Source organism: Tinamus guttatus, unplaced genomic scaffold (assembly GCF_059628265.1).
Source record: "Tinamus guttatus ecotype Peru unplaced genomic scaffold, ASM5962826v1 Tinamus_guttatus_pri_ptg000314l, whole genome shotgun sequence".
Taxonomy (NCBI): domain Eukaryota; kingdom Metazoa; phylum Chordata; class Aves; order Tinamiformes; family Tinamidae; genus Tinamus; species Tinamus guttatus.
The window spans coordinates 1,238,430-1,251,775 of NW_028288848.1; the positions used below are offsets into that span (position 1 = coordinate 1,238,430).

The 13,346-nt window shown below is 40.9% G+C and overlaps 1 protein-coding gene across 1 annotated transcript in view; it reads left to right on the forward strand.

Annotated features, from left to right (window-relative positions):
* The window catches only part of ABLIM1 (actin binding LIM protein 1), a 179,606-nt gene that overhangs the window by 139,638 nt on the left and 26,622 nt on the right, over positions 1-13,346 (forward strand). The window contains exons 10-13 of the mRNA XM_088528591.1: positions 1,721-1,768; positions 6,114-6,191; positions 8,214-8,369; positions 12,790-12,825. Of these exons, the coding sequence (XP_088384717.1) occupies positions 1,721-1,768; positions 6,114-6,191; positions 8,214-8,369; positions 12,790-12,825 (318 nt within the window). The remainder of the gene's footprint in view (positions 1-1,720; positions 1,769-6,113; positions 6,192-8,213; positions 8,370-12,789; positions 12,826-13,346) is intronic.

Below are 13,346 nucleotides of genomic sequence, written 5' to 3' on the forward strand. Positions count from 1 at the left end.
ACTATGTCTAAAGTGACTACCAATACAAAGATGCATTTTCACTGTTTCTGAGAAGGGAAATGTCTGCTGTCCTGGGCTTTAACAAAATCACGTATTGGAGGCAGAGAGTAGCAACGTGAGGAGCCTTTTCACTAATCTGTTATGCCAGCTGAATGGCTCCTGAAGTGCTGCACGAATGTTCCTTCAGTTTAGGGTGCCAAAGTTGGGAGTTTTCAGTGTTGAAATACAGGAGCTTTGGGATTAAAAAACAAAGAAAGAATCCTACCCAATGCATTAGAACAATGTGCAAGAGAACAGGAGTGCTCCTCGTCATATTCTCTTTCTTACTTTGTAGACTGCATCTGTACCTTTGCAGATACAGGTATCTTAGAGTCAAGTGATATCCTCTTGTTTACACTTAATCGAGGTTCAGTTCTGTCTGGATTTACATGCTTATTGTGCAAAGTGTAATTCACAGCAGACTTTGCTTGAAGTCTTCTTCTGTGGAGCAGGCATAAAGATACCAAGATATCGTTGCTGTTGGAGTGTGAGAAAGGATGGTGATTATATCCTGAGCATTTAACATCAGCAGCACAGAAGTTCTGAGGTACCAAACTTGGGTACTGAAGCTTCCATTGAAATCAGTGGAAGTTAGGCATTGCACTAGGAGTTAGATGGCTATTCAAGAAAGAAAATGAAAAGAACATAAGAGATTTCTATAGTTGTATTATAATTGATAATCTTTTCCTATAGGCAGCTATCCAAGGACTTGAGACTTATATTTAAAGGTATTGCTTGCTAAGTATAAGAAGGAACACATCAAATTGGGCTACTTAGTTGGAGGGAAGTGTCTCCTAAGCTACAGACAGATTGTAGTCTTTTTAAAAAGATTTATATATATATATATTTACAAGAGATTTTGAGAAAATTGTACTATTTGAAAATGTTTGAGAAAGGAAGCCGAGAGTAATCGAATTCTGAGAATTTTGCCATTGAATACAGTAGGTTTTGGCCTTCCAAGCTTATTTTTCTGCCTTCAGTTTGACTTACTTTTGGGTGCAGAATACAAGAATACATTAACATAAGCAGGCTTGCAAGAAGCTTATGCTTCTAGCAACTGGCCCTTGGTGATGGTGCTGCAAATTGATTCTCCTTGCCTTTGTGTCTCAAAAAGGAAGAAAAATATGTTGTGACCTACTGGTGTGTCTGCGTGAGTTTGACTAAGTGTCATCACTAGTTTTGCCTTGATACATATATATAAATCATTTTTTTAAGAGTAGAACTAATGAGAGGCTGTAGACATTTGATGGAAACAGACTTGTAAGAAGAAGAGTACAGTTGCTAAAGTAACAGGTACTGTGAAAGCTGCAGCATTAAGATGCTTTATAGATCCTGAAAGATGCTACTGAAAAATATTGAGATCTGCAGGGCTACTGAAATCCATGCAAATCCTGTCTTTAATGAACTGTGGTTCCAAGCCCTAAGCTACTTCTCTGCCCTGTAAAATTTGGCAGTTGGTTAGGCAGGTAGTGAGAGTAGCATGTGCTGTACTGTGGAAGCCAAGTCCTTGCTGTTGCAAAATGGCTTCTGCCAAGTAGAATAAATTATGAAAGGAAACACAGATTTTCTAGTAGCTTATTTATAAATGTAATGCACTTAAAGTAACTACTAAGGCTTAGAAGATCTGCTGGAACTGTAATGTTACTTGTTTGTAAGTGAAAACATGTTCGTTTTTCTGCAGCTGTTATCACCACCTTGCATAATGAACTCTATCAAAAAGCTAAGGCAGGTACTGTACACAGCGTGGGTGATGCCTTTATGAAACAGCAGTGCATCCAAGTGGCCAGATGTTCTGGGGATCACTGTTGATCTGGTTGCCTGCCCTTGTAAGCTTTTATAGAGCATGATGCTGAACATCTGTACTTTAGGAAGCCATAGCCACCACACTGCAGCAGCAACTGAATGATGTGGATGGCTCTAGTGTTGGTTTTTTGTTTTTTGTTTTTTGTTTTTCAAAGAAGCTACTTTCTTAGAAAATGTGCCATGCATGATGAAATACAAGCTGAGGTAAACCCAGATGAACATCCTAAGCCTTGCAAGCTAATGCTAGAAAGCAATTTGGGGCAGATGCATGGGTGATATGATCCGTGGGCATTGAGATTCACAATGACCCCAGCTGGGTGGCCATCAAGAGCATGACCATTGGTGTTACTCTCTCCAGTCTGCAGTTGAAGTTGCTGAAGGACTTTTGCATTGAAGACAAATGCATGAAATGAAGAACAAAATAATAAGACATCTGTGATGAAGTGGAAAATACTGAGAAATCTTGTAGATATTTTAGTTACTTTCTGATCTGACACTTTTTTTTGGCTCCTTTATTGGCATGCATTAATTTCATTGGTTGAATTTCTGTTGATTCTTCATATACATTCATAGACTTCCTGTATCTAATAGACATCCTATATTACTGTATTTACTACTGTTATTCCATTTGGGTGGAAGAGGAGAGAAAGAAGAGATGACTTTTGTGCTCTGAGAAAATGTGGAGAAAGACCACGCAAGGCATGTGCATGTGTGCATACACACATAATACCTCATAGATATTTCCTTCGGGTTTCTGGGAACAAAGGTGGTATAATGGAAGGCTCTGGTCAATCCCTTAAAGAACAAGCATAGTCATATAAAGGATGTTCCAGATATGTATGAGAAATCTGTACAGGATGTTAATTTGCTCAGTGCTTAAGAGTAGAACAAATTGACAGGGAAGGAAATACTACTAAATAAATCCACACATAGGAAAGGAGATTTCCTCTAATTTCTTCACGTATCTGCTTTGAATATCGCGTACAAGAGATGTTCATACAGTATCTCCACTGAAGGTTGAACGTTAAATTGAGGATATTCATTACTTTTTTCCAATTTCACCTGTGCTCTGATTTTAGCTCTCTCCTAGTGCATAATACATATCCCATCTCAGTTACATCACTAGAGAACTTGACCTCCAGCATATCTCTTGCCACTTGTGTAGCATATAACAACAGTGGTCCGTAGGGTTAAGGATTCTGACTGATAAGGAAATGTAATGTGCAAGGGGATAAAAGCCATGCCCAGCCACAACCTTTCAGGAGCTGTTATAGTCCTCTTAAGATATGAACCAATGATGGGAATGGAAAGTCTGCCAGAGGAACAGCTTATATCAGAGCATAGTCACTGTAGGCAAACAGCACAAATGTCATTAAGTGCTGAGCAAGGTCTTTAGGGGAAGGCGCAAAACTCAAGGAGTCCAAACCATGTGGGAGATGCGACCAAGTGGGGAGCAGCTCAGCATCCGGGATGGAAACAGCCTGTGCAGTTCTAAACAAAAACAGGCCACGGGAGGCAGGAAGGGTGAGAGGACGTGCAGAAGTCTTTTTTCATGCTCTGTCTTCTGAGGGTAAAGCTAAGCAAGACCTAGGGTTGGGAGCGAATGGAGGTGCTGCACAACTCCAGCTCTGCGCGGATGAAGCTTCTCGGGACACGCAGGATGTTCGTTCAGGCAGCGGCTAGCAGAGTATGGAGCTTTGCCATAGTCTGAAGGTAAAATTAATGCTCAGAAGAATTTCAGAAAATAGAAAACTGGATTTAAGAAGGGTCATATTTGATGCATGGCTACGTTAAGGGGAGGGTAGTAAGGGTCTTGAAGCAGGAGAAAGAGCACACTGAAGAAACAGGGAAGAGGTGCTGTGACTTGTGCTGTCCATCTGACACTGAATCCCATGTAAGCGTTCCTGTGCTACAGGATTAAGAGCACACAAGAAAGTTAGCAGAATATGGTTGTCTTCTTAGGGTAAAAGACTTTATTGAATAAATTCACTGATGCAGTTAGCACAGTTGGATTTTCCTTTGCTGAACAAGTTCTTATCAATGAAACTCACAGATGAGGTTAAGAGTTGGCCCAAGAGCTGAAAACTACTTGTTTTCTGAAGCTATTGTGAAAGGACAGAGAGAAGAGCATCTCAGAGGGACTGCCAGCTTGGGAGATGTAGCTGATGCTGAAGGTTTTATTCCTCTTGGAGAAAAAATTACACAGAAAACTCTTGAAGAATGTCTGCCAAAAGCTGAAGGCAACAGAGCCACCCCTAACAGTGCCTCAACGACTTATCTTTGTTCCTGATGTTGTAATGAAAACAACTGAAAACAAATCTTTCCCATGGCAACTGCAAAACGTTATATACGTCTTCACACAACATAGTGGTGGTGTGAAAGAGCAGAATAAAAATGGGTTTCTCAACAACAGCCAGATTCTCCTCCCAAAGTCTTTTAATCTTTCCCTAAAATAAGCCTTTTTTATTTTTCTTTCTTTCTTCTTTGACTACATTATGGAAGAAGCTCAAGTGCAGCTGGGGCAGCTGAGAAATTCCTGTGCTTCCTTTTGGGACATAGGATTTTGCTGCTACAAAGAGAAAATGCAAGAAACTTGTGAAAGTCCAGCTGCGAAATGTCCTCAGATGTGCTCTGGAGAGGGTTTGTGGCTCTGTCATTCCATGGCCACATCTGCTCTCTGTTTGATCTGAATCTTCCCTTGTTTCGTGGGACATGTTCGAAGGCCTCTGTTCCCTTGACCCTCCTGGAGTGTGGTGGTTTTCCTGTTCCACAAATGGAGCGAGGGAAAACCTCATGTGTAATCCACAAATAGTCTTCAGCATTTTTGTAAGGATTGCTTTCTTGGCTCTGAAATAAAAAGCAGAAGGACGCTGTTGAAGGGGCTGTTGAAGGATCCTTCCAGGAAATATAAACCGAGACACAAGAAAGCCCCAGTAGCCTTGGTGAGTGCGCTCGAGGCATTGCCCAAGCCAAGCCTGTGAGGCAGGCTGTAAAGCTTTGCTTCTCCTCAGTGTGTTACTGAAGGCCCCCTAGTTCAAGACGGCAATCTGTTTACCAAGATTCAATTTTAAGTGGTATTAAAATATCCCCCTGCACTTGTGTTATCAGAGTTATCTGCTGGAGCATTGCTTTTATAGTGGGAGCTGGTTATCTGCAGCCGATTAGGGAGCAAGAATTGTAGTTTCCTGCAGTTGAAGTGTGCTGTCTCCGATCACCTTTCCTGAAGTCCACAGTAGCTGGATTCAAATACCTGTTTACATATCTCGTTGCCAGTAGGAGCTGGGAGCCTAACCCCCTTTCCATTACCTCAAATCATGTTTCTTCAGTGATAATCTTGTAAATCAAACAGTGTGCTTCGCTGGTTTTGTTCACCAGAGTCTCCACCATGCTAGATTGAGGACTTGGTCAGGCTGGTGACTTTTGATCAAATTAAATTATTTTACATTTATTGAGTTTTAAGGACTCAGTGATATTACTTTGTCTCCTCTCCCAAAACTTCCTCCAGAAAGGTAGTGTTTGTTCAGTACTTGTGATGTGTTGGAAAATCTGCTAAATGTGTAAGAGCTGTCACTCTGCAAGAGCCCGAGTGCAGGACAGTGTTATTAAACATCAAGACTTGGGAGGAGAGTGGGGAGTCACAAAATTTCAACCAACATTGTAGCTTTGGTCTTGCATCTAAATCATGCTACAGACATAGGAAACAGTTCAGAGCCCAGGATTTGTGGTCAGAGGGGCTGAACTCAGTTCTGTATTTATAATGGAAATCCAGTCACTAAGATGGAATATCTGGAAAGCGATAATGTGTGTGCTCTGCTCCACTCAACAGTTTTGCCTGGATTACCACTGATATCTCTAGCTGTTTGTGAACTAACATTTTGATAAAATCACCAGCAGGAGTATCTGAGCTGTAGTTTGTGTGACTCCCTGCGCTGTATCTGGCAGGTGTTGTTTTGTTCATTATCGTTGTCAGCCTTTTACACTGTATGCTTTAAAAATAAAATCACCTTTACCTCTCACAACACTCCTTCCCCTGCAAAAAAGCCTACCTGCTTCACAAGACTGTGGAATTTGCCAAACACATGCATTTGTGTTGACTTTTTTTCCTGAATACAATTATTTCTAATTATTATTATCTAATTATTATTAGCTAATTACTAAGTATTTCTAATTATTATTTATAATTATGTATCAAGGTGTCTCATTTAACACCCAAGTAACCCAGTAGTAATGGCTTCAACTGTCTCTGAGAAATTATCCTGTTTGTTTTTCAGCCCACAAGAACATCATCAGAAAGTATTTATTCCAGACCAGGTTCCAGTATACCTGGCTCACCAGGCCATACTATCTATGTAAGTACCCATTCAGAAGAATAAGGTGCTGATACCTTGGTTCTAGGCATGAAATACTGAAGTAAATGGCTTTTATACTTATGCTAATTCCTCCATTCCAGTGGTTAAATTGACAAAATTCTCATTTCCTTACCAGATGAGTTTGTATCACTGCAACGTTGTGAGAGCAGCCTAGGCCACATTCTTGTTACAAAGACTTGATCACTGTTGATGTTATGAAGAGGCACAGAAGACAGGAAGACAGGACAACAGGTCCTTTTACTCCAGTAGAAAATAGAAATTTCAGTTATGCAACAAAATATTTGCCCTTCATGCAGCTCTTGAAAGGTCTGCTGCCTGCACGTGCAGAATTTGGGGAAGAGCGTCAGCCACACTGAAGGATGTCTCGACTAGGAACAGAAAGATTTTTAATAGTGTGAGGGGTTGGTTAGTTTAAAGGAAAAGGATAGTGAGGAAGGATCTTTCTGTTAATAATATAATGCTGCTGAAAAAGGCACTATTTTTACACTTCTTTATTTGTAGCTATTTGAGATTTAAAGGATCATACAATTCTTCCAGTAACCAAACCTCCTATTTCAGTATTTTAGATAATGTCTTTGACTTTTTAGCCTTGTTGTTAATGCCCATGAGATCTTGAAAATTAGAGATTGGAATACTTCAGCATAAGGTTGGCCCACAATTTTTAAAGGAGTACTCTTTTTCCATCTATCATGCATCTTAGGAATGTGAGTGTTATAAAAGTTGGTGCTTTCTTTTTTCTTGACAGAGAAGTCTTTACAGTCAAAGGAGTCATCTTTTTGGCTCTGCAACTCGGTCCTAAGCAGGAAGGATATTAAATGAAATGTACTTGGGTGAATAATAGAGCAGCTCAAATTTCTTGTCTTTTTAATGCATCTTACCTACCCCTCCAAGATCCCCCGTCCTGTCCTTTTCCTTGAAAGTCCGTATAACCTGTGTCCTCGTATAAACCACACTTGCAGGTAACCTGCACAAAACCCAAAGCAGAAGCAGAGGGTAACAGCTAAGGAAGGAAATCACAGGAAAGCAAGTTAGTGAGAGAAAGAGAACTCATGATGAGGGGATCAAGGACAAGATGTGCTGGGAAGAAGAGAGAGGCTATAGGGCTAACTTCTGCTTCTGTTACGTGTCTGATAGAAGAGTTGGAAAGGAATTTGTATATTTTAATAATCAGAGATGTGATGTGTTGCAGGTAAGAATGTATAATGATTTTTTTTTAAGCAAATGTTCTTTTAGATGAAGGGAAAGATTAGCTACTTAAAACAGATGTAACATCTCATCTCCTTCTGATGGGTGCAGCACTCTGGAACCAATTTCCTACATTGAGCTTCCAGTTCTGAATTAGTCAAGACGTTGCAGTTTTAGTGGAAAAAATAGGTAATGTTATGCCTATGTAGTATCCTTTTAACAAGCAATATATGCTTTAGTCAAAGATTGGGTATAGGTTGAGTAATGAGAGTGATGTAGTAATTTTAGTTGGGAGTCTGACACCTCCTCCTGGCAATTAATCCTGTTGGCCTTTTGTTTCCTTTTGTTAAATTGTATATCCTCTCCTGTGTGAAGTTGCAGGTTGGCTTTCTGTCTGTAGATTCCTGCATGGAATCCTTTGTAATCTCTGTGATCTGCAAAGTAAGGTGATGTTATCACATATTTTGCAGATGGGCAAACAAAAGCAGAGAGGTGAAAAAACTTGCCTGAGGCCACAAAATGAGTAATTTCCAGAGCTGAGATTTCCAGCTGAATACTGGGGATTGTAAATGTTTGTTAGATATATATACACAATGTTCTTTCTTCCCTGAACCCAGAAGACACTGTATGCTTTGGAAGAGGAGGTCTGCTGGTGGAGAGCAAACAACAGTTACTTTGCGTGTTAACAAAAAGTGCCAAAAAGGGTTTTACGTAACAACAAGGTGACAGCAAATACACTAAAAACGGAAATTGTATAAAATAGAAGCTACCAGTACTTTTGTGTAAGTTAATTTATCTTCTGTCTTTGACCTTTAGGCAAAAGTAGACAATGAGATCCTTGATTACAAGGATTTAGCAGCCATTCCCAAAGTCAAGGCCATTTATGACATTGAACGTCCAGACCTAATAACTTATGAGCCATTCTACTCTTCCGCCTACGAGGACAGACAGGAGAGACAGAGTCTTGGAGAGGTAATGAAATGGCAAGCAAGCCATTCTGCTATAAGCTTTACTCAAAGCCTGCTATGCTTCTCTTCTCCTTTGATACAGTTGCTAATTGACAGTGCTGTTGCTGCTGCTGCTCAAAGTGCTTTTTGTCTATTTGATGGGCGTTTGAAGGGAAAAATCATGGTGATGACTTAGGTGCAAAGCTGCAGAACTGAGCACACAACTCCACTTCTTTCCATCAGCCCCAAGCGGAGGAGTGGGGGGTACAGGATGTTGGTGTGTGTTCTTATAACTCACATAAATATTCTGGCCTTTGGGTACAGCCACGTCCAGAACATGAGGCAAAAGCCAGTCTAGTGTTGCACCATACCCGGGGCATGTTGCTTTGTAGCACCGCCACGCACAACCGAACACAAGGAGTATCATCAGGTTCTGTGACAGGAAAAGAATTAAGAGCAGCTGGATGGGCTCGCTCACAAATATCAAGCAGAAATATATTTCCAGAGCACTTTGTAAGGCATGCTGGCTAAAATATGCAGCAGGTCTGCACGGACTGGAAGGGCTGCTTGGTTGCAGTGTGGAAATAGCTGCCTCCCATTTTAGACTGCTGCCATCTTTAATCCTGCAACAATATCATGTGATACATTTTCTTAAATATGTATTTAAAATATGTATTTAAAATACATATTTAGGATGCCTTTCAGGATGTAGGGCTTCTCTAGGTTTCTCATATTTGCAATGGACTGCTAATATGGTTCCAGTGCAGACTGTGAGGCAGGTCATGTCATTCCATCTGACAGTAAATCACATTCCCAGAATGAAATGGAAATGGACTTGCTTCCCTGTAGTCTCGGTGGCTTTACTGAGAGTAACTGAATTGACTATACCAATGGTCTGAAGATACCCAGATTGGTGACTGACAATCTTCTCTCTTAGCATGGTGTCCTGCCCACCAGCAGTAGATTTTGCTTATGAATCAGGGTTACCTCAGGGTCTTTTTTATTTTCTTTTTCAGAGTTTTATAGGATTAATCTTTTAAATGGAAACCTGAGTTGGAAATGCAGGAGACCGTGAAGCTCAGGAAAAATACAAAACAAAACAGGTCAAAATGTTAAAGAATTTCCCCCCTCAAATTCAGGTCAGCAGTCAACCCAGGTGATGTCTGGTTGGAAACTGCTGTGCGATGCACTGCTGATCTCTAAGCAGCTCTAGCAGGTCTAGGCCCTTTCACAGACCCAACTACAGACATAATTGTGCAGCTGGTCACAGAGGATGAGCTAATCCCTCTCAGATAAAATTTGTTAATCCTAAAGTCAGCTGCCTTCTAATAAAGCAGTATGCTGGAAATTGCCTCCAGTTTTGCATTTTGCGCGCTGATCCAAATCTTTGGGATTTTCCTACCCCATATTTTCACCAGTGTTATGTTCAGTTGTGAAAGGGCTCTCACCTTCAGCTCAGGAGATTTGAGTTTTCCACTAAATGCTACCACTGATTTCTGTGTCCTTGGGCAAGTCACTTCACCTCTTTGTTCCTGTCTCTCCTCCCATCCCTTGCCCTAATGAACACAAGCCCTTCTGGAGCAGACCCATCTCCTAGTTTGTATTTGTACTGTGGTAAACCCAGTGACCCCTTAGTCTTAGTCTTAACTCGTGTTTGGCACAAAAGCCCAAGAGGCTGGACTGGTGGAGCACAAATACAGAGCGACATACTCCAAAGTTAATCACAGTCGGTGCATCCTGTCTGAAGCTGCTTTCCTTCAAGATCATGTCACATTTTCCTCAATCCTTTCTCAGCAAGTGCTGGAAAACTGTTTGTCCTTTTGGGACCAAGAGGGTTTTGTGGTTAGGTTTTGGAAGACAAAAACCCTTTGAGTGATTTGATCTGCATTCCCTTTGCCAAATGTGTGCATGTGGTGGCCTTAAACAAAAAGGGAACCTGAGCTCTAACTTGCACCCCAGCAGTGTGCAACAGCTGCCAAAATTTCCCCAGTGAGGACATAACCCGTATGGCAGGGACCTTTCAGCCGTAGGAGGTGAGAAGGGGCAGCAATGGGCGTTATTCCTTATTGCAATGAAAAAAGAAACCGCTTTGGGGAGCTCCTGCTCACAGCCTCTCACGTTCAGTTAAATCAGGGTTGTTTTTCTGGAAGTCTGAGATGAAAAATATTCTCATGCAGCACCATCTAGCGGGAGCTGATGGGCTCCAGGCCGCGGGGATGCCCCGGCAGCTCGGGCAAAGCGGCCTCGTGGGGAGTCGCTGGTGACTCTCGGGCTGCTGCAGAACTTCTGCTTTCTTGAGGTCACTCAATAAACTGTCTCCTATGGAGGGAGATGATTAATGTACTGATACACTTTACAAAAACTGCCACCCAGGTCACAGAACGACAGGCCCTATTACTTCTGTCCTGCCAGCAGCCGGACCAGCACAGGAATCGGATCTTTTTTTCAGCTCTGACTTTTGCTGCAAAAAATATTTAGAGAAAGCCATGTGTTATCTGCATCCTGCCCACTGAAGCACTGAATGTCTTTAACAGCCTCCTGAAAACAGGCTGACATGAGAGATGCTTCAAAAACAGAGCAAGCACCCTACCTCATGCTAGGTTAACAGATATTGAAATGAGATCAGTGGAAAATGCTGGAGCTCCTGTTTTAAGGTGGCACCTGTAAATATGGCCAAAACAGTGTCTGCCAAGAATTCCCAGAGCACAGAAGGATCTGTTTGATTTCCATTATCCAAGTAGTCCCTTAGGTCTTAAAAGTAACAGAACACTGAGCCTGTTGCAGTGAGTTTGACCCTAAGTTTGGTCAGAGTAGGATTTTGTTTTCTTTTCTTTTAATCCAGAGCCATCACTTTGCATTTTCCCCATGTCGCTGTTCTGGAAGTGAGCTTATCCTTCTCACTTCACTTGCAAAGTTTGTTTCAAAGGGACTCGTGTAAAAACTTATGTGATAGAGGTTTTGAAAGACCTCACAAGCAGGAAAGAACCCAACTTTCCCTGGCAAGCTCAGAGTTTGAGATAAGGAAGTTCACCTGTGCATGATCAACAGTAAGTTGGCTGTGGCATATGGTTTCCTTTCCCAAAAAGCACCAAGATGATGCTAGTGGGCAAGTAGAATCATAGGAGAGGTTAGTCATGGAATCAAGTCCCTGTCTGGAATGTCTTTTCAATCTTTGAGTCCTGTGACTAGCATGTACAACAATTAATTATTTTAGCATAGCAGCTAGGTAATCACAGAAGATTATGAAAATTGATTTATTTAAGGTAAATATTTAATTAAATATTTAAATTACTTGTAGAAAAACATGGGGAAACCCATCACAAACTGTGCTCTGTTCATTCTGTTGCAAGTTTTAGGTTTTATTTCATTGTTTTTGTAGGGAGTGATGTTACAAAGCTATTCAATCTGTAATAAAATAGTGTTTTTTCTCTATAGCACTTGTGCAGTTATAATGATTAGAAAATCAAGAATGTAAAAAAGGCTTTGATAGACAAGTTTTAAAAAGATTTATTGCTCAAAAGGAGATGTTCTGTACCCAAGCTAAAAATGTCACTCCTTTGTTTGGATACTGTGTTTTCCCAATGTCACTAGCCCCTTTTATGGTCTCTCACTACTATGTAGGTGGCCATTTATTACCAAAAATTCTGCATACGTCTCACACAACTGCTGTTGTGTGCACTGTTGTGTTGTATTCTTGTTTGTACTGCCGACCAAGGCATAATCTTATGCTTCATTTCTAAAAAGTATTTCATGCCTCAGTTTCCCTAGCTCTGTAGTCGAAGCTATCCGTAAGTATAATTCCCATTTGCTTTTACATAGCTCCTCCAATTTAGATGCTTGTAATTCCTGTCTGTTCTCCTTGCATACCTGTAGAGGAGCCCACAGCTGATTTAAAGAGCGATCATATCAAAGAAATGCTGATGACAACTGCTTCCTGCTGTGTAAGGACAGTGTATGGAATGGAAGGCCTTGCCAGCGTATGGCTGTTGGAGGAGAAATGTGCTTCATCCGGATATTTTTTCTGTATTTCTGATGCCATGCAAAGCCCCGAGTTGAGACTGTTTAGTTTTGATTTCCACTTTAAGGATTTCTTCATAAGAGACACAGTTATTAATTTAATAACTCTTTTGGATTTTGATCTTTACAGCTATGTTTTAATTACCATAATGATTAGATGGCTAAGAGATTTTGTTGCATAATATTTGACTGAATTAATCTTGCTGTTATATTTCTCCCAGAAACTTAAGTTGCTTCAATGACTTAAGGAACAGTACCTGAGCAATGTAGAAAAATAAGTTTTGACTGTTATACTGGTCTCAGTTATGTCTGCACTGCCATTTTATCCTGCTGTGCATGCAGGTATCTGCAGCAATGTTCAGATTGCAGCTTTCTGGGCCAGCACATACCAGGATGCTTCTATAACCTTATTTTTTATGTCTTTGCAGTCTCCAAGGACATTATCTCCTACCCCTTCTGCAGAAGTAAGTTTGGTGGAACCTTTGGGGACAGTGTGTTGCTATGATTAGTTATTCATTTTGTGAATGAAACACAGTCATTGATTTTGTTACCAGTCTGATAAATCTCTGCTGCACGGGCATGTTTTCTGCTAATTAGAACTTAAGGAAAATTAAATCTAAAAAGAAAGCATCAAGTTCTCGTTGACAGATTTTACCATAAATGAAACTACGACGCTAACCAGTTGTTTTCTACAAAGCAGAGGCTTTTGTCCAGCAGAGGCCACTTCTTGTGTGTTCATTTTTCTTGTCGTATGGACAGGGACTCAGGCTCCAGGATCCAGTTGATCTGCATGACCTAAAAGGCTATTCAAAGCATCTAAGTAATAGCCCAAGGTTGCTACTGAAGCGTTGGTGATTCTGCCTTGAAGAAAGCCTAACTGTGGCCTGGCTTCCCCTCCCAGCCCACAGGGGTTTTTATGGACATCACAGTAACATTAAATTTGTCATTTGTCAAAACTGTGTAGGTGCCATTGCATAAGTATTAC